General features: G+C 40.4%; 2 protein-coding genes across 4 annotated transcripts in view; one reads left to right on the forward strand and one right to left on the reverse strand.

The window, feature by feature from the left end:
- The window catches only part of RPS6KA5 (ribosomal protein S6 kinase A5), a 74,314-nt gene extending 72,284 nt beyond the window's left edge, over positions 1–2,030 (reverse strand). The window contains exon 1 of the mRNA XM_015630056.3: positions 1,526–2,030. Coding sequence (XP_015485542.1) covers positions 1,526–1,589 — 64 coding nt within the window. The 5' untranslated portion in view covers positions 1,590–2,030. The remainder of the gene's footprint in view (positions 1–1,525) is intronic.
- A 540-nt stretch (positions 2,031–2,570) lies between these two features.
- DGLUCY (D-glutamate cyclase) overlaps positions 2,571–21,886 on the forward strand; it is a 47,684-nt gene continuing 28,368 nt past the window's right edge. Inside the window, exons 1-2 of one of the 3 annotated variants that reach the window (XM_015630060.3) lie at positions 2,571–2,667; positions 21,810–21,885. The gene's annotated coding sequence lies outside the window, so the exon portion shown is untranslated. Of the gene's footprint in view, positions 2,668–16,066; positions 16,288–18,107; positions 18,510–21,809; position 21,886 lie in introns of those variants that run through there. The other 2 variants (XM_019006912.2, XM_015630058.3) reach the window with 2 other exon arrangements.

Consider the following 21,886-nt stretch of genomic DNA (forward strand, 5'->3'; position numbering starts at 1 on the left):
TTCCTACTAAACTGAATTTCAGAAGCTTAAAAAGACAAACAACCAAGTTTGAGAACTTTCAAAAAAACAGTGAGAATTGGTACTTCATACAGCTACATGATCAGGATTAAAATCATGCTTATTATGCTACATTAGACAGTTCTTTGTCTAGCTTATACAAATGTGTTTATTCCTCAAACTATCTTTAAAATAACAATCCCTCAGAGACACGTGTTCTCAACCTTTATAAAAGAAATCTAGACATAGTTATGTAAATATATTGAATAAATGTGTCCCACTTCCCTTCCCCTTATCTTTTCCTCTTCCACACTTAAATGTAGCAACACCTATCGAGACAATTATGTTTTCCAGCAGCTCTTTTGCTTCTTGAAAGAAGAAAACTCCAAACCCTTCGGTTTCTGTAACTATCAAGAGACCGCCTTTTTTTTTTTTTCCTCCTCCGCCCGCCAAGTAGCGTGATAGCTCTTCTTCCTCAGGGTAATAGGTGTTCCCCTGGGGCACCTCCCCCGACCCCAGGACCAAGGGACAGCGGGGCAGGAGGCAGAACGCGACCGAGGAGACCCAGCACCACCACCTGCCCTTCACATAGGCCCATTCGAGAATGTCAGCTCCATTAACCCGGCGAGCAACTCTCTCAAAGTTTTGCAGTGAACGGCATCTTATGCTTACTCTCACTTCATCATGGAGAAAAAGATGATGACAGAAAAGGAACGAAGGACATGGCTTAAACAGCACCTTCATTGTCAATCAATACAGAGAATATACATTCTGATTATGTTTTACACGCACTTCTAAATTAACATTAAAATTTAGATTTACTGCAGTGTTCAAGTTGCCTGGAAACTTCTGAGAACCAGAGAATTCCTATTTTAAAAAGAAATAAACCTCTTCCCCAACACAATAATCAACAACGGAGCATTTCTGTTGTATCTTTAAAGGTCATAAATATTTCACACGTTGAACTACTACTCCTGAGGGTCGTCAAGTAACTACCGAGCTACAAGAAGATTCAGATTGAAAAGCCAAAAAACTCTGCGGTTACGTGTTGGCACATTCCCCTCCCTACAATTCCGGGATTTCACCGAGGTCAGAGAAAAGCTGTCACATAAAATGACTTAATTTAGGACTGAAGCCCGCCCCCCCCCCCCCAACATAGCCATAGAAGTCGGTCAAACAAATACTTTACAAAAAAAAAAAAAAAATAAATAAAAAAAATTATAAGAGAGCCTGGCCACTATATATCCTTCAAAAGCGCCAGACACCACCGGGAAGTGGGACAGGCGAACCAGGCGTGGAGCAGAAGTAGAAGTGAACTACTTTTTTCAAAAATAAGAGAAGGCCCCCTCCCCGCCCCCATCGTACACGCTCCTGCCCTTCCAGGTCATCCTCTTTTTCCCCCCGCCGCTGAGATTTCCCTACAGGTCCCAGCTAACTCTCTCGGAGCTCCCCGCTCAGCAGCGTTTTCCCCAGCCCGTGCCGCCTGGGGCCCTCCGCCCCCGCGCGACCCCCGGGCCCGCCCGCTCACCGTTCCTCAGCTCGTGCTTCACCGTGAGGAGCGGCAGCTCCGCTTCCCCCGAGGGTCCCTCCATGTCCTCAGGGGTGGCTCGTCCGCCCCTGCCGCTCCCGTGAGTGTGGCGGCGGGGGGATGTCACCTGGCCCCAGACGGGTTCTATTTTCCAGGGGCGCTCCGGGGCAGGAGAGCCATGCAGGCGCTCTGGGAGCCGCCGCTCTCCCCTCCGCCTTGTTGGAAAACGGGGGAGGGAGAGAAAAACCCAAACCTACACCACCCAACAACAAACAGTTATGAAAATCTAGGGAGGCACACGCACGACGGCTTCCCTCCCCCGGCGCTCAGAACCAGCCCATGTCCTTGCGCCTCCCCTCCCCCGGGCTCCGGCCGCCCTCCCCGCCCGACAGCGGGGAGCGGAGCGGAGCGGGGCCGAGCGCGGCCGGGATAGGCTGAACACCACGGGGGGAGGCGGTGGGAACGCCGCGGGGAGCGGCTCCTACTCAGGCGCTCGCGCCCCCTCCCTCCCCGGGCCGGGCGCTCATTGGCCGCGCGCGCCCCGGCGGCCGCCGGGCAGAGAACGTTCCCCGCGCGCCGCCCCCGCCCTTCCGCCGAGCGCCGCGCGCCCCCATTGGCTCGGCGGCTGCGCCAACCGCCGGCTCCGCCTCCCGTCTTCCCCCCCGGCCCCTCTACTCCCCGATGTTGTTTGTAAACATTCCCGCCCGCCTCTCCCGCTGCCCCCCGACCCCCGCGGGAGGGCGGGCGCTGGGCTGCCGGGAGGGAAGGAAAGGCTCTGATTGACCGCTGGAGCTGGCAATCACCTGAGGGAGCGGCCGTGGCGCCCTTCCTCGCATTACGGGCTCGTTCCACCGTACTCGAAGTGGGGGAGCAGCCGTGGGCTGACCCACTCGCAGTGGCGGCCGGGGGGTGTCGGGCTCCAGCCTAGCGCGGGGGACGCGGCAGCGGGATGGGAAGCGGGCTATCCCCGCGGGGAGATGCGGCGGGGCAGGGAGCAGCGAGGCACAGCCGGGGACGGAGGGATTCCCGCAGGGCTCCGTCCGCCCGCCCGCCCGCTGAGCTCCCGCCTCCCTGGGAGGCGCGGGCGGTGCGAGCGGACTCGCAGCGGCGGCGCGGGCGGGCTGGAGAGCTGCGGCACATCGGTATGTCCGCCTGCAGCTCGCGGCCGTGCTCCACCCGCTCGGGTCACCGGGCTCTGGGGCCTCACAACACGGGTGCGCACAGGGGCCCCGGGTCCCGCCTGATGCCGCTTTCGCCCTTGGCCAAGCCGTGGAGGGGGGGGCGAGCGCAGCCGCCTCTTGGGTGGTGGAAGAGGCCGCACGTACTGAAGTTCAACTAGCCTTGGTGATCGCTGGAAAGGCGCACGGCCTGGAGGGTTATGGCAGCTCAGGAGGTGCCTGGCAAGCGATTGCTTGTCGTAAGGTGGGAGTGAGGGAAGTTGCTGGGTAGGTACATCCATGTGCCGGGTTCACAATGCCCTGCCTGGGGCGCGTTCATCTGGTCCCTTTAGGTGGGTGACACTGTTCTCACAGTTTAGTGGCGTTGTTGAGGGAGATATGGTTCAGAAAACATCGGATATGTTCAAATCAGTTAAGCCTCTCAGTCTGTTATGTTTTGGAGGCAATCTGGTATTTCTAAAGCTGTCCTCATTTCCGTGAGACAGATAACACAAATGACTTCTCTCTGTTTCTTATTTACAGTAATTTCTGACTTGTTGCTCTTGAATGCACTGCTTCTATCCTTACACACAAGCTGCTAACTCACAATGCCATGTCTCAGCAGCAGTGTTTACATATATCAAAGATCAGTGAAATAAATTTCTTTTGTTAATCCATTATTCACATTCCAGTATTAAATATTGGTGTGTTTGCACACATATATGTAAAAAATGCATGTACATGTATACATTTCTACAGTTTCCTGTGGAGAGATTGAGTTCTGCTATTTAAAGTTGGTGAGATTTTCTGCTTCATAATTGTTTATATACTAGACCTCAGGTTTAGGATGCCTTTGCAGTTGTCATCCCAGAAATTACTACTACCTAAGGGTTTCATAGTGTTTTTGGTAAAACTTTTGAAGGTGTATCCCACTAAGCACTGCAGCTGTTCTGTTGAAGTATCTCCCTATAGCACATGGTACACACATAACCACCAAAAATGTCCATCCAATTACTGCCTTTCCAACATTATTATATCAAGACTATAAATATAGAAAGTCTGAACATGGGATATGTTTTCAAACTGGAAAATAATTGATTCCCTAACTTTTGTCACTTGTTTTTAGAAGCATCACTATTGCAGAGCAAGTAAATATTTTATCAGTATAATATTAAGCTATAAAGGGGAAAATGAAAATACTAAACTGATTAAATTAATTGTTAAATTTTTTTTCATCTTTGTAACTAATGGCTTCTCTGTACATCTAGTGGGGACTGTGAGATCTATTTCTTCATTACAAGGCATAACAACAACTTCTGATTATTCCATGTCCCAGATACCTGATTTTAAAGAGACCTGTACTGTATTTCATCCAGTGGCTCTACTAGCCTACACTTGGACTAACTGCCCCTGGCAGCCTCAGAGGAGAGAAGCTGTAATCTGATTCCATTCACCATCACTCAATGTGAGGGGTGCTGACATTGAATCCAGTAGTTGTTAATAGTCTTGGTTTCAGATGTTCGTAGTTTAACAGGTTGTATCTGCTTATTTGCCTCAGGCTGAAAATTTCTCCTTTCAAATTTCAGCTAAAACAGCTTTAAGAAATGAGGCAATAACCCTAAAATACCAAACCAAGAATACTGATCCATGCTGACAATGCATATAATAAAAGTGATTACTGTGTACATTTCAGTTTGAGATGTGACTGGCCTTGCAAAGTACTACTGCATGAACTGAAAGTTCTTTATTATCACTGAGGGATGCCCTGATTTACCTGCAATATGGTCATTCCATGAAAAAAAAAAAAAAAAGATTTTTTTACATAGCGGTTTCTCCAGTGTTAAAATGTTTTTGCAGTGGGATTCTTGTGTCATATCCAGAAACAGCAAAGCAGCCCTACTGAATGATTGGAAAGAATCCCACCTTTTGACAGACAAAAGAGCTATACTTGCACTGAAATCCTAAACCTCCTGTCAGTAGTCCATGAGTACAAGACTGTGCACAAGTTTTCCTTCAACTGAACTTTGGGAGCAGTGGAGGTTTAGACTTGGTTGTGCACTTGACATAAGAGCAGACCTACCTTCAGTGGAATGGTCCAGGCATAGTGGACTGGTTACTTTGCCTCCCTCACACAGCAGTATCACATGGCTTTGTGGGTGGCTGTTAAAGGACAGAGTTCTGTCAACCTAAAGGGTAGGTTGGAATCACAGATAGGTGGAAATATACAAGCTACATCTTTACCAGAGAATAAAAGTGATTAGTTCTCATTCTCTAGGTGTCGGGGAAGTGACATGACTTAGCATGGTGCAGCTAAATTATTTCCCCTTCAAAACAATGGCCTTTTTTTTGCACTGCCTCCTGGATTTGTTGAGACAGCATACCATTACTGAGCTATGCTAGCCTCCAGCTCGTACAAAGGCATTGCCTGGAAGAATACTGGTCAGGGACCCAACCATTCCTGGAAGCATGCTGGCAGTCAGAGGTGTGGATAGTCAGATGCCAGCATTCAGATTGGGCCTTTGTCCTGTTTAAATCACTACACAGACTGTCACAAGGTCAGATGAGGGAGGAAATTTGGCTCGAGCCTGCAGCCAAAGCAGCATGAGAAAGTCCAGGAAGAGTGATGGGCTTAGACCCAGAGGGAGTACAGACTGGCCTGTAAGAGATTTCTTGTTAGTTTGGAGAAGTAAAACCACCCTTGGTATGTAGGCGGTGCTTTTAGAAATGCAGTTTAACTGACTGAAAATGTTACTTGCATTTAAATAAATTTGTGTGTATGCTGCAACACTGAAAAAAACTACTGTTTGCATGATGTGCATACAATAAATTACCCCTCTGGTATTAAAATGAAAAATATTTGATGTTTAAATGATTAAAAGCTATGAGGCAGTGCAGAGCCACTCATGCTCCATAGTGTAAATGGTTTTGGGTTTTTAAGCAGCATTTTCATATTCATGTGCATGATAAGAACAACCTGACAGGTCAGTCAGTGAACAGTTCAGTGTTTGGGCTGAGCATGTGCTGCGAGTTTGGGAATATGGAGTAACACCGTTCTAAAGATAGATGTCCCTTTTCTACCCCACAACACAACTGTTCAAAAATATGTGTATTTACTTGCCATTCCTAATTGTGAAAAGAGGGAGGAAAAAAATGCTGTCGGAAATTCCCACATGGAACGATATTATTGAACTTCATTAAAGAAAAAGTGTCACAACATTTTCTTTTTGGTTCTAAAAGAGATGGCGTGCCAAGCTGGTTTGAGGGCTGAGGTGAAATCAAAGTGTTTAGTGTACAGACTTCTGAGAGGAAATGAGAGAAAAAAAGAAGAACACTAGTGCTAGAGCTGCATATTTCCAGGGTGCCAGGGCCTCACAGTTTTGAGGTATTTGATTTACTTTCTTTCTGAAGAAAAGCTTCTTATGGAAATTTTAGTTTCAATGGAGCTAAAGTTGAAGGTGTTTGGTGCTTTCTTATGGTCATTGAATTGTTACAGAAATAGGTGTTATTTTCAAAGGAAAAATTTCAGAAAGCCAGATGATAAAAAATGTTCCCCTTAAGCAATGCATGGAGAGCATTTGCATAGCAGGGGAAAACAAAGAATCAAATTTTGGAAACCACAAAATTAATTTAGGGAAGGACTCACTGTGAAAGACAAACATGACATGAAACAGCTTTTGTGTGAGATTTTAATACAATACTAGTTCTAAGTTTACAGGTTTTTTTCTACTAGCTTTTAGTTTGCATATATTCTCTGTGATTTTTATCTTTTATTTAATCTGAATCTTTAATTGAACATTCTGTGCTTGATAACTGTCAGAAAAGTAGACTGGGTAGGTATATTTACTGTTTAAGTATTTTTTATGAAACTGCTCTGGGCAACAGTTTTATCTCTCTAAAACCACTTAATGTTTTTACCATGAAAGGAGAAATTATGCTAAGCATCCCAGTCTTAATATTTCTCTTAACGGAAGTGGTACAACTCTGTCAGGAAGTGGATCATTTCTTGAAAGAGTGCATATAGGTGTTACTGCTTCTAGGGTCCTGTTACGGTTAGTATTAATTTCTTCAATAAAAAGTCATTTGTTTATTTTTCTCCTTCAGTCACTGTGCAGTTGCAACTACTATTATTACAGGCAGCCTTTCAAAAGTTTAATTACTAAAAGTCTACATGGTTATAAAAGAGACACCAATAAAAATAATTGTCATGTTGCTCAGTTTCTGATGAGGAAAAGCAAAATGAATGAATGAATGTTGTCCACAGGGGAAAGAAAGCAGCACTAGTCATTGAAGCAGAAATTGGGGTTTATTTCACTTTTTGAACTGCTAAAGCTGCTTAATGTAGGCAGAAATGGAATTTCTGCTTAATAAAAAGAATTGACTTTTGGATCCTAATTCTCACAATAGTTTGAATGTTTTTTTCAGATGTTGGAGGGAACACAGAGGACTGTTCTATACGTTATTGTCATTAAACCTCAGTAATACTCACTGAGTAAATTCAAAGTCCTTTTCAAAGGAGCTGCATGTGAATTCTCACTATTTTGAAAATTTACTGTCAACTTTAGAGAAGGGAACTTAAGAAAGAAGTTAATCAAGGTGATCTGAAAAGCTAGTGATGATGAAATTAAAACTTTTAACTCATCATGAAGACCATGAGTACATTCTGATAGTTGCAGAAGTTACGGTTCTGTTTTCCTACCCCATAGAAGGAAGCAAAAACATGAGGAAAAAAATGTTTAAATGGCAGAACTTAAAACTATGCATTGTAGTTCTTAAAGAGAGACTGCAGAAAACGAGTGAAAAGAAGCACCATATTAAATGAAGGGGGAAGGATAATTTTTGAAAAGCATAAATGATAAAGAATAAATTTATTTTCACAAGTTTTCTTCTAATGATGTATTTAAATGTATTGCATCTGTTTAATTACCACAGAGCAAAAAGATTTAATGAAGTGATCAATATTACAGAGGTTCCTTTCCCTTTATCTTGAGAAAAGTTGTATGATTATTGATTTTGAACCTATTGTTTTAAATTTACAAAGATAAGATGGCTCCACGAATTGAAATAACAGAAGAGAAAATCTGGAAACAAATGGGTAAATTAAGATAAACTCGATGTATCTCCTGGAGTTTGAAAGGAACGTAGAGCTCTTCAGAAAAAAATTACAAAAACTCCCATTAGCTTCAAGTACTGTATCAGGTGACTGGAAAACACCTCTTAATATAGAGTATTATAATATTTTATAATATAATAAAATATGATTTAATATAAGCAGCATTACAACTAAAAACCCCTTTAAAAGGACTAGTTAAATGTTTTGATGAAAGATTAGAAAGATTACCCTTAGTTTTAAAGAACAAAAAGAAGCTATAATGTATTAGAAAACCAGTAGATAAATATGTTTCCATGAACATGGCCTGGATATAAAATACTACTGTGAAAAATCAAGTAGCAAAAACTATGATGGTGAATTACAAATTTTCAATACATCCAAAAGATGGGGATTTTTAACTTTACCTGCATAATTGACACTGGCACTGTAAATTGTGTAAATTTGGTCTAGATCCAACAGGTAACTGGTATTGAAGCAATTCTGTAATTTCATTATGGTTTTTCTAAAATTTTTTATCCCATACTGATTTATTTAGATACAGGATGCAAACTAGGGTATCTCTAGCTCAGCATTGCTGCTTCCAACGCTGGTCAGGAACAGCTCTGAAGTGTCATGACAGTCTGTGATTTAACATGCAGTCCCTGAATAAAGGGCTCCATTTGTTTGCTTTCTCTTTGCCATTTGCTAATTTCGTCTGATGACCCACAATGATTTAGTTACAAAAGAATGTGAAGAATTGTTACTTTTTATTTCCTCCATGATTTTGTTGCATTTGTCTCTGTTTCTTAGGCAGACCCAGAATATGAAGCAGTAGCTTCACCACCTAAAAATATTCAGTAAAATATTTACTGTAGATAATCTGCTGTAGAGGTTATGCATCAGGCGCTTGGAGTTCTTTGAGTTTTCAGTAATCCATGCACAACCTCATTTCTTTCATTTTTCTTTAGTAGAGGACTTCTAGGGGAAACCTAGATTATCTAAGTGTTAGAACACTCAGTTTTAATACATCTTTTTTCTTTTTTAATACAAAGTGTTTGCTGTGACAGTCTTTGAAGAGGATGTCAAACTCCAGTTGGTCAAAAGGCATTTTACACTTCTTTTGTAAATTCCTTGGGATTTACATTTTCTCTGAAGTGTTAAGACTTCTATGCAAATAAGTGCCCCATTAAGCAATTTTCCTTTGGCTGTCATTTATTGAGCCTGGCTAAGAGTAAGGTTTGGCATCCTCCTTCTTACAACATGTCACATTCAAGCTTACTTTTCTGTTGTGACTGCTTCTTAATGTATTGATGTGGAACATGACAGCAATGCAGATTGCTGACATTGTAAATAACTCCATTAACTCTGAGGTATTTCAACCCCCTCACCCCCGAGCATTTTGGGCTTTAATAAAGACTTATACTAGTAACACATCTCTCTCCATTTTTAAAAGAACACATTCCTATTCAATCAGATTTTATTCCAGACCCAACATTGATTACAGAAACTGTTGTAAATTATTTGCTTCCCATTCAACTCAGTGTTGCCTTCCTGCGGTTCTAGTGTGATGCATCTTCAGGCTGGAAGTCAGACAAGGCAAATGCCACAGATTCTTAGAATTACTTGTAATATGCAGAGAAGTTAGTGTATGACTTTGATTAAATAATTTGTTCTCTGAGTAACTGTCTTGATTTAACCCCAGCCAAGCCCAACCGCATGTTCAATCACTGCTCCACCAGCAGGATTGGGGAGAGAATTGGAAAGGTAAAAACTGGAAAACTTATGCATTGAGATAAAGACAGTTTAATAGAGAAAGCAGAGGCCACACACACAAGCAAAGCAAAATAAGGAATCAATTCACTGCCTCCCATGGGCAGGCAAATGTTCAGCTATCTCCACAAGAGCAGACCCTCATCACAGGTAATGGCAACTTGGGAAGATGAAATCAGTCATTCCAAATGTGTCCCCCCTTCCTCCTCCTTTCACCCACTTTACATACTGAACATGATGCCGTATGGTCTGGAATATCCCTTCTGTCAGTTTGGGTCACTTGTCCCTGGCTGTCTCCCCCCAGCCTCCCATGCACATCTAATCTTACCAGCATGGCAGTAGAAAGAGTGAAAATAGCTCTGTGCAAGCCCTGATCAGCAATAGCAGAAATATCTCTATTGTCATATCTCTAGTGTTCAGCCAAGTCCAAAACACAGCCCCATACCAGCCACTCTGGAGAAAATTAACTCTACCCCCAGCCAAAACCAGCTGTAAGGCCCCAAACAACTTGGGTGATGGGATTTTTAACAGGGCTTATGGTTGTTCATGTACTTTCAGTTATATTAATGGGAGAAATACTGACAAGATATTCTCAAGAGATCAACAAAGAAGACTTTATGGCAACTCTAGAAAATCAAAGAACTTTGGCAAAAGGTTTAGAGCAGCATTCAGTCAACATAAACCACTTCTCAAATATTAACTTCACCCATTCAACTTAGTAAACTCAAAGCCCATTCAATTTTAAGTTACTCAGAATTCTAACAAAAGGCAATCAGAAGAAAGAGAGAAAAGATACTGAAAAGAACAAATATAGCTACCAATTCCTGGGTTCCAAAAGTGTTCAACTAATAGAAATTCCAAGAGGAGGAGACGTGCTTGTCTCATGTTTGGCCTTAAATATCCCTTGGCCTTCCTGGGCCCTTCCCAAGGTGGGACTTGCGGTCATTTGGCCACTCGGGAGCTGGGTTGGGAGCTGCAGGGGCAGGTGTGGAGCGCTGCCTCCGGTGTGTCAGGGACTGGTGGCGCCTTTGGGGCTGGGACACAGGCCCAGGGGTGTATGGGGCAGGGCACTGCCTCTCCAGGGAAAGGCCTGACCTGCCTGTTCCACACACACACACGCACACACACACAAAAGGTTTTGAGCCAGCAGTCCTTCCAGTCTCTCACACCAGCACAAAAACATGTATCTATAATGTGGTGTGGCCTTTTAATATCTTCCTGCCCAATAATTTTGTTTTGGCAGTAGGGAGTTGTGAGGTTGCTTGCCATTATTTTCCTGCTTCTTTAGATTACAAATTGATTAAACTGTTCCACTGTGTGACGGTATTTTTCTTTAGAAAATTGTGATTAGTGGAGGTACTGGTTTGGTTTATGCATAAGATAAAACAATTACTTTTGGATAACAAGTACCAAAACAACAGAATTATAAATCATTTGAGTTTGGACAGGAACCCACTGCAGTCCCTGAACACTATCCTTTGATGAATATATAAGGAGGAGATAGAGAGGATTTCTGAGGAAATCATCAGAGTCTCACAGCTTTGACAAACAGCGAGTGTTAATCCCTTATTTAATCTTGTGTCTCAAGGCAGACCATACTCATGTTTTCTGTAGCCTTTTATGTACCCTTTCTGGCTTTGGATATGCCATGTAAAAGTACTCATGCCTCCTCTAAGACAACAGTTTCCTAATCTTTCCAGGGCCTCTCTTTGTCTGCAGAAGTAAATGCCTTCACACCACCCACACACCCCAGGAGAGCAGCCTTCCCTCCACTCCCTGCCTCTGCTACAGTAGCAGCGACATCCATTTGCCTTCAATTACAGAGTTAAGAATGTTGTTGTCTCAGCTGAAGGTGATGTTAAACGTCTCTCACATCATCACTTGTCTCTTCCTATTATTGCTTTTACCCCTCTATGTTGAAGCTTCACAGTGCATCCTCTTAGGGAACTGAAGATTTGGGCTACAATTTAATCTGGTTTGGCCTTATTGATATGATTGTTCTGTTTGGTTTTGTAAACTTTATTCCTGTTGGGATTCTTTAATGTGACTAATGTAGAAGTCATATACTCTTATTAAACCAGAGCCTTTTCTATAATAACCATAAAACCCAAACATTTAAAGAAAATCCACCTGTCCATTTTATTTATAATTTATATTAAATAAAATTATAAATTTATTATTTATGATTTATAATAATCATACCGTCCCTTGTTTCTAGAATGTTCATTGCTAATCCTCATCTATGTACTTTGGAGAAACTTACCTCTTGTCTTTCTTGAATATTTGCTTGTCTTACATCTACCTATTAACTCAACATATTTATGCAATAAATATTCCAGCTGTCAAACTATCCCCAATATTCATAAGTTCTTTGAAAGAAGCCATGAGTGTATTCTGCATTATTACGAAAAGACCTAATGAATTAATTCTAAGTGTTATTTTATAGGTAGTATCGAAGCTATTTTCAGCAAAAGTTTCAATCTCTAATTGAAAACACATAACTTTACCAGGAGGACAAGTGTTCAGTGCAGATAAGAAATAACATCACAATGCAGTAATACTGAAGAGCCCTTGCTTTAGCTGGACAAGATACAGACTTCATGCTGAGCAAGATGCAGACTCAGAACAAAAAGCGGACCCACAAAGTTTCTTATTAATGTGCTCTGATGAAAGCCCTTAGAAGACAACTGTAAACTGGGAAAACTTTGACGTTTTCAATGAAGCTGATAAATACTATACAGGTCAGAAATTGGTTGTCCATCAGAAGTATGTGTCTATCAGGTAAAAAAAAATAGCCATCTGTAAGTGTGGTATCCTCTCTATTCCTCTTTATTTTTAAGGAAGACATTTAAGATGCTTAACTTCTGCAGAGCTCATGGACCCAAGGTCACTGAAGTTAGATGTATTTCTCTTAATATTCTTAGCTATTTTTAATATACGTGGTTTATATTCTAAACAATGCCCACTTACTGCACTTTATTTCACATATTTTCTTTTGTACACTTAGTAACCATGGAAAAGTCACCTACTGATCATTCTATCAACAATAAGTTACACATTTTAGACTTCTCTTTTGTTAATTTTATCTAGTCTTGAAATAACTGTTTAATTGGGAACAGTTTGCTTTATGTGGTCAACCATGAAATGAATGCATCCATATTATTTATATATATATATATATATATTTGTGTAGATTTTGAAACCAAGTACAGATCACAATATTTTCCTTCTTCAAAAGGAGTGGAAAATATTATGTAATATTTTAGCCAAACTGAAGCTGGATTTTACTCAGAATGCTTGCTTTTTAAACTTTCCACTAAATGGGGGGAGGCGAGGGGAAGCATATTTATTGTTTGGTGCAAAGGACACAGATTTGCTTGTTTTTATATATGGTTTCATATTCTTTTATATGCCTTCTGGTAAACTATATCTTTGATGTCTACCAAAAATTCTCACTTCTTTCCAGTCTTATATTTTAATGCTCTGGTGAGCTTGCATTACTTTTGACAATTTTCCCATGGACATAATGATTGTATATGTCATATATCTGCAGTTTGAAGTGCTTAATAGATTCAAAATCAGCCTTGTATAGCAAGCTTTCTATGTCAAACTCTGTTAATAAAGACAGTATTATGGGAATAGAAAAGAAATTTTCATTAGGGAAATCTGTCAGTAGAGAATGGAGTTTGAAAGTCATTAGGTACTATCATCTCTTCAAATGTTTTACTAGTAGTAACTATTTTTTTAATAGCAGTCTCCTACTGCTCCATCAGTCTGACTGGAAATCACAGCAGTTGCTAGTAACTGATGCCTGTTCATCTTCCTTTTAAATGATTAAAATCCTCTCTTCAATCTGTAATGAGAAACACCTTAGTCCTGTATTCAAATAATAATGTTCTTCTATCTTTGCATATTATTGAAAATAATAAATGGGAGTTACATTACAGCAATATATCATAAAATACACCTTGTTCTATATGATTTTTGTTTGGCTATATTTCCAAGTATCTGAACAATTATCCATTCTGTAGATTTATTTTTTTCTGTCCAGAAATGCTGTTCCTATATATGCTCCGTCTTCAAAATTCTAGTTGGTCCCAAAAATGTGTCTTTGTACTAATTATATTAAAAGAGAAGCTACCTAAATAGGCCTAGGTTTGAACCAAACTCATTGCTCCCTTTCCCCCACAATCAAAATCCCACACATTTGACTAATCTTTTGGAGACAAACCCCACAGCTTTTCGGAGTTGTTTTTCAAATGTGAATGCTTTATTTTAATTGTACCTTTAATTGGACTACATTAATGCAAGCTGCTTTTAATTTGTCTTGTCTTTTGTCACTGAATATACTGTGTAGTCTGACCCTTCTTTGGGAGGAGATACTGCTGAAAATTGCTGGAACACTCATGTAAGATGCTTGTCTCAAGAGGAAATGTATTTATGGAATTAGAATTAAAGGAATGCCTGTGTTTGTAGATTGCATTCTAATACAAAGACAGTTTTGTTACTTCTAAATATTTTGGCTTTGAAAGTGAAATCCTAGTGAAAAAGTCCATGCAAAATTCTTAGCAGTTGCATCTAGACAGTTTTCCAAGTAAAGTAATTTAGGAGTTAGCTGGTGAAATCCATATAATATACTGCTCTTCCCTCTTCACTAAAAGTTAACCAATGCAAAACCAGTACATTACTGCAGTTATATGAGATAAAGTCCACTTGGATATCAGTTTTTACATACCTTCTATAAACAAAGAAATGTCCCTTAGCTCCAAAGTTTCTGAACCAGAGGTCATGAAATGCTGGAAGGATAAACCAGCTAGGTTTTGTGAATGTTTCCTCTGCTTTTGAGCTCTTCCTTAAGGTATGCATTATTGATCACAAGTCAGGATACTGGGCTAGATGTACCTTTAATTTTATATTCTGAAGAACACTGTTTTAATAATATTTTGAATTATTTGCACTTTATGTATATCTTAATTGTACCATGAAACTATTCAGTATCTATGATGTAATGTAAATTGAAAATCCCTTTCAGAGAAGAGGAAAATTGATCCAGATCAAAAACTAATGCTCAAACAAGCCAAGAGTCTTTTCTCATTTGAAAACAAAATAAACCAAAACTTAGCACATGCCCCACAGTTAGGATAAATAATATGTGAAAAAAAAAAGTCCAAGAACAAAAATGGTTACTCTTTTAAAGTGCCTACTAAATAGGAATATCAGAGAATGGTTTGGGTTGGAAGGGACCTGGAAAATCATCTAGTTCCAGTCCCTCTGCCATGGGCAGGGACACCTTCCATTAGACCATGTTTCTCAAAGCCCCCTCGAAAAGGCCTTAAGCACTTCCAGAGATGGGCAGCCTGGATCAGTGCTTCACTACCTTCTCAGGAAAGAATTTCTTCTCAATATCTAACCTAACCCTACCCTCTCTCAGTTTGAAGATATAACCCTTTGTCCTATCAAATTCCAAATGAGGGATATGGAATTTTAAGGTACATTATTACAATTTCCTATCTGGCATGTATACAGAAATCAGAAAAAAAGGATAAATGGTTGCTAAGCAGACAAAACCAGAGCTAAACCTTATTTCTGAACTGTATGGTTCATTAGTACTAGTTGTAGCTTATATCAAGGTTGTTAGCTTGTTTCATATATGTGTTTATAAAAAGCAAGTGTACTGCTTAATATATTTTTCTGTCTTTATGCTAACTTTTCTGTCACATCTTTTTTTACATAGCTCTGCATATAGGATATGGTTTGTATGCAAACGTGTGCAGCTGAAGTACAGTACAGCAAATGTTTAAGTACTTCATCTGTCCTTGAGCTCAATGAGACTAATTATCTGCTTATCTCTTTTGCTTATATTCATAGAAGTACTAGAGGTTTAAGTCCTTAAACTGTAAGCTCTGTGGTAAGGTTTTAGGCATATTTACATCTACCATATCTGGGAACAAAACTCTAAAAAAAAATAGTAAAAGCTTGAACTTTTGTTTTGTGTTTCTTCTCTACAAAATATAGGCTCAATTTTGGAATTAGAGCACACCAAGATACCAATCACTATAGCTTATTTATATCTCTAAAATATAAAATGAGGTGATACAAGTGTAAAACATTTTCAGCCCTTACCTTCATATTCTTTGGTAATGAAAATCAGAATTATGACATGAGCATCCCTTTCAAGCCAGCCAACTGATGCTGCAGCATTATGAGTCATCTCTTTTAACACCAAACTGCTTTTTTTAAGAAATGGTGATAAAAGGTTTGAGGGTGATATGTGTACAGATCTTACTCTATTCATGGAACATAGGGAAAAGCAGTAAAAGTTCAGGATTAACTCTGAGCTAGAAAGGTAACTGCATTTTTCAGCATCTTGAGCTCTTTGCAGAGCACAGTGGTTTGAGAAGTTCAGTCTGCCTACTGTAACTGCACTGGGCACAGTGGTGTATTGTAGATAATTGTGTAAGGCACTGAATAGCTACAGAGTGAGAGCGTTTAGTCAACCAATACCTGATCTAATCTGTCACCAGGAGCTTAGATGTGAAGTTCTTCATGTGGCCTGTGCTGGGACCAACAGCAGAGCAGAGCTCCTGGCTGCTCCCTTTGCTGCACTGCCCTGGTGCTGCTGCCACCAGTGGTGATGCCCCAAGGGTGCCATGACTGAGTGCATCAGAAACACCCACATGCTGTGGGATCAGACTGCCCAGGAAACTCAATAAGGGCCTGTATCATTTCAGACCCCTAAAAATAAGGTAAGTAGGAATTTTCTTTTCAGAACAAAATGCTTCAGTTCAAGCCCACCTTTCTTCTATGCAGTAGGCGCTATGGCAGCTTCTGGCTTTGGTGTAATATTTTCTGCTTTTCCAAGGGTTGGTGTACTGGATGAGGACAGTTGCCCAGTGCAATTTCATCATTTACTGGTCTTGAATGACTGTTTTGAGTTCAGAAATGGTGAGGGCAACTGTTGGCACTCTGCAACACCAACATACCGCCTGCAGAAGGTCTCTTCTCATGGTCAGCATGATTACCACTTGCCTATAAAATTAGTTAATTCCTGATTCCTCTGAATGACTGGACAATCAGGTCTGTGCAGCTTGGTTGAACTGCCACATCATTCAGGTCTTCCATCACTCTCTTTACTGCACAGCTGAGATCCTCAAAGGTTCACATGCTGTTAAGTTTTGTACTTTGTATAGGCAGGGGAGGAAGAGTTTGGAATTATATAGAGGTCTTCATTCAGGCCCACCACAAGAGGCTTTGACTGTTCAGGATTATAACTCATTCATTCTACAAGTTCTTGTTCAGAAGTTCAGGGATGGTGACAATTATTGTTGATTATTTATGGGGCCTGTGATGCAGTCTACCAAATCAGTATATAACATCTGTGGTTTTTAGAGCTTGGGCATCTTCACTAGGGACAAGCAGCACTCTCTTCTCCAAAAGGACTGAGGTATTGTCAGCTTTAGTGTATATGTCTAATTACATAAAGCACCACTTGTTGCTCTTCCTTCTCATCATCCTTATCTACTAAGTGTTGATCAAACACTCCCTGAGATAGAGGACAAATGTGTCTGCAGGTGCCTGGCTACACCAAATAGACAATTGAGGGCAGTTTCCAGATCATCATGACAACTATAGTCATGACATAATATCACAGTTGTCGAGTTTGCATTAATGAAAGCATAGTAATGCAGCCATGATTTGTCCATAACTTGGAACTTTCAAGTTAGAATGGATGGTGTAGAACAAAGTTGTCCAGATATCCTTGATGCAAATGAACACTTATTACAGGGGCAGTGTAGATGCTCCAGGACAAAATAGCAGTCCAAATGCAGACCATTTGCTATCACACAGTGCAGTCACTAACAGCAATTTACCTATACTTACTCCTGAAATTTGCAGTGAGGTATTCTTGGAGATTCTGCCACAGATTCATCTGGTTATCCATATAGTACTACTTAAGCCTGGAGGTTCATCAGGAAAATGATGTTCTGGCCTTTTGAGCTGTTCCCAGTACTTCTTGGTCTAGGAGTTGAAGGAAGCAGTGGAACAATGAAAGTTAATATCTCTTCATCACAGGTATGTGTGGAGGCAGAGATGTTTCCTTTTGGTAGTTTGGACAGGTACAATTCACTGGAGGTTCCCCACACACAGCCTAGTGAGACACCTGCATCTCAAGGACACTTTGTGTAAACACATGGGCTGGAATAATTTCTTTAGTGACCATTGCTGAGGAGAATTGCTTGGTGAGCAGTGGTGGGTGCAGTGACAGTACCTGCTGGCAGACATGTGAGCACAAAAGGAATGGTGTAATCCTGGAGGTATCCTGACAGACTTGATAGCAGGAGCATGGCACCTTTATTGGGTTCTATTTTTATGATGTGTAGGTAGCAGAACATCACTTACCAGCTTACCTTCAGATGGAATTCCTTGGTAGGAATGAGCACCCTGTCAGCCCTGTGACCATGCATGATGTGACTGGGTGTAACCTAGGTGGTGACATATGTTTTTATCAAAACAAGCACCTCTGGCTGCTGCCTTGCCAACGGAGCAGTACAAGTCACTGTACTTTGTCCTATGGACTTCCACTTTCTTTCCTTCTAAATAGGACCGGAAAGAAAAATTTCCCTCACTTTAGGAGTTTTTGTCTAGCCAATGCCCATCACCTTGGCTGCTGTGTGCAGTGTTAGCCGGCCAGTGCTGCCACAGGGGCATGGGAGAGGCTGACACTGGTGGCCTTAAGCAAAGTCCCCCTGTGTTCTTGAGCTGTCTTGGTGCAAGAAAAAGCTGAGACCCAGCACAAAGATTAGTGGAGCAGTTTCAAAGATCTGTAGCTCGGCGTAGATTGGGAAACAATATCTAAATACCATCCTCATGCCCTCATGGTTTTTTTCAATTTCTTGAATAAGCATCTCTTGTCATCTTATATGAAAACAACCTCTGGTGGATCATTTGCAGTCTCTTCTTGCTATTGGTGAGTATGTATGTCAGCAAAGTCCAACGCATGAATGTAGCAGTTTTAAATCTTGATTAATTTCTTAGTCAATGTATAGATGTATACTGTGTCTTGCCAAAGGTGCATGTAAATGAGGTGGCTGTTCTAAAACTTATTGGTCACATGTATTTGTAAGGTCATGAGGCAGGAATGCGGGTATTGGGATATGACCCAAGGGGTTGGAAGGGTTTGTGAAATCATGAGGGCTCATCCTGTGCTGGATAAAAAGGCCCGAACAACTGGGATCTTGCATAGGTTGTGCCCTTGCAAGGGCAGGGCCTGATGTGAACTGTTCTCTAGTCTCTGCCCATATTTCTCCACCAGAAACAATTTATTTTGTCCCAGAGCAGAAGCTGAGTGTAAAGTAATACCAAAGCAGTGGTTGCAGCAGCACACAGTGCTGTCTGAAATGGCTGCTTTGAATCTGGTAATTGCTTTCTGTTATTTGTTCTTAATATACTGAGAGAAACTAGATGTTGTGTACATTTTTGCAAATAAACAAGATTGCATCAAAGACACATTGATTCTATCATGAATTTCTCATCCTGACATAATCTGTAGGATCTCAAGTATAGGCTGACTGCTTTAAGCAGCAGACAGAACACTAATGGAAGCTAATTTAAATTTCTATTTGCAGCCCTCATCTAAAGGTGCACAAGCTTCAAACACAAATACCCTATATTTCAAATGTAAAGTTAAATAATAATTTGCTGGATGAACTACTGTCTGAAAATACACAACACACTCCCCTTTTGGAATGATATACAAAGATCTTCTGTGCTTTGAAATGATTCATATGGGAAGATGGGAAGAAAAGGATCATTAATTGATTCTTCAAAAAAAGATCACAAGTGTAACTGAGAGACCCTGTTGGAAAATCAAATGGACTAAATTTTCAGAGGAGCTTGTGCTTTTCACAGAAGTCTGCTGGCAGAATTTCAAATCAGCTTGATGATTAAACAACAGGTCATTTAAAGTGTGTTTACGTTAACAACCTCTGTAACCACGTTCATACTAGGGCAAGGCATAGTACACAAAGAGGTTGTTAGATTATAATTAGTTTAGATTACTTTCCATTATGTATTGGTAAAGGCAGCCCATGGGCTGGCTCATGTTTCAGGTTACCCTGCTGTTCCTGTTTGTGCAGCAGTAGCTTTGGGTAAGATATCTGCATGACAATATCTAAAAAACCCTGCCCAGCAGTTTCAAGTAGTGACCCTTGCACTTTTTTGGCCCATGATCCCGTACATGGCACCACCCATTCTTATTATCAAACTTTAAACTGAAAATAGGACAAAAGTGATATAAGCAATGCAAAATTGTATTTCGTAAGAGTCTTTGGGCTCCTTGCAAGCAAGTCTCTAGATTACACTGCATTAAACCATATTCTTATTGGTCTATCAGTGCCACTGGAGAAAACAGACCTGTAATTCGTAGCACCAGAAATTGGTGTTAACTACTTTGCAGTGTTCAAACCTGTTTATTACCCTTACCACCCATACTTTTTACAGGCTGTGTATTCTCATGTGTTTCATTTTTGAAACCACAGAAGTGCTATTTTTTTTACTTCTATTTCATTAATTCACTTGATATGTGTGAAGGCACAGTAGTCACACTGACACTTCTGAAGAATGTTTTAATCCTTTGTGTTATTACATAATTTCTTGATTCGTTTTTATCTGGTGTGGTTTAGCACAGCAGTATGGACCCACCCACTGCATCTCAAAGTGTAATCTCTCTGACACTTAAATGACATTTTTCCATTTTCTTGGGTAATGAATAATTTACAATGTGGGCCTGTAAAGAATCTATGTTCGTATTTAAATATCTGTGAAATTTACAGATTCACTTTTTCATTTTGAAAGCTCTAAGGTAATATAAAATGTTCCACTTACTGCTTTTCCTTCTTTTTCCATAAAGAGCTTATGTTCTGCAGATTGTACAAAACACTTGTAAGATATAAAACTTTTTAAGGCTGATTTCACTGTCAGAAATTAAGAAGGAAATAATTAGAAAAACTATGCTTAAGCCAAGCCTGTCTGTAGTATTAAAAGGGATATATAAATATAGATATATATTCACCTATGAGTATAGGTGGGGTCAGAGAGGTCTAAATCTTACAAGTGTGGGAAAACATTTTTGAAGTTATTGTGTATTATGATTTCTGATGTTAGACTAGCTTGTCTCACACTAGGAACAGAAAAAGCTCATTTAAGATTAAAAATTGAGAGGTTAAGGTATAACTGAGAGATACATCAAGCATATAAATTAAAAAGAGCTAGTGAGAGGTGAGAAGGCATCCAAATTCCTGTACTGCCAGAGGATGCAGTCAGACAAACCAAGGGAGTAAGTGCTACCAACTCAGCAAGTTAAGTCACCCCAGCTTGAAGTTACAGACATAGGGGTCTGAACTCAGGGAAGAAAAGATGCAGAGAAAGGCACACTGTAGACAAAGAGGAAGAAAATAAGGAATAGCCTAGAAGATGCAAAGAGGCTACTCTGTCCATTGTGCAAGTCATCTGAAATGCAGGGCAATCTATTAAATCTTGTCTGGAACTGCATTCTTCTTGTTTCGTGTCTTCCTCTCAACATGCTTTTTTCCTTGCCTGAGTTGTGGAGTCTGGGGGAAGTAGAGCATATTCTTTACAATCAGTTACAAAAATGAGGCTTAGAAGCAGTCTCGTTCCAGTCACCTCAGCAAGGATCAGCACAGCATTGCACTCAGTCACTTGTGTTCAACTAGTGCTCTGAGAACAGCAGGTAGAAATTGTTAATGACTTAGATCTTCATATGGCAACTGGGGATCACAATTTCTAATAAAAAAATTCACCCTGGAAATCTGGCTTTCTTGAAAATTGTTATTGTCTTGGTAATGAGATATTTTGAAAATCATCTGGGCCAAATTAATCAGATAGTGTGTATCTGCTTAATTCCACTGAAGTGGTGCTGCTCAAGTATTTACTGAATGAAGATGACAACTAACAAATTCATGTTACTTATTAAAGCCAGACCCAAGATCCATTTAGAATTTTCCCAAAACTGTACTGTACTTTTACCAAACTGTATTTCCTGACTGCCACTTTGATGCAAAGAGAGGTTCATTTGAAAATATTATTTTTTCTTGAATATTTATATGTATCTTTATAATATAATATCATTTCAATACAGTAATGTTTCTGACAGATTGATTCATTATTCTGAACTACTAATCTGGCATAAGCTAAACTGTCATTGCTGCCTGATAACACAGCTCCCTACATCATTTTCATCTCTTTTCAGCTTTGAAGTTTCATCATCCTTGTCAAGATCTGGAAGTGCAGCTCATGATGTGGTAGTGGCCACAAATCAATAGTGGG

The sequence above is a fragment of the Parus major genome, chromosome 5, assembly GCF_001522545.3.
Source record: "Parus major isolate Abel chromosome 5, Parus_major1.1, whole genome shotgun sequence".
In the NCBI taxonomy this organism is placed as follows: domain Eukaryota; kingdom Metazoa; phylum Chordata; class Aves; order Passeriformes; family Paridae; genus Parus; species Parus major.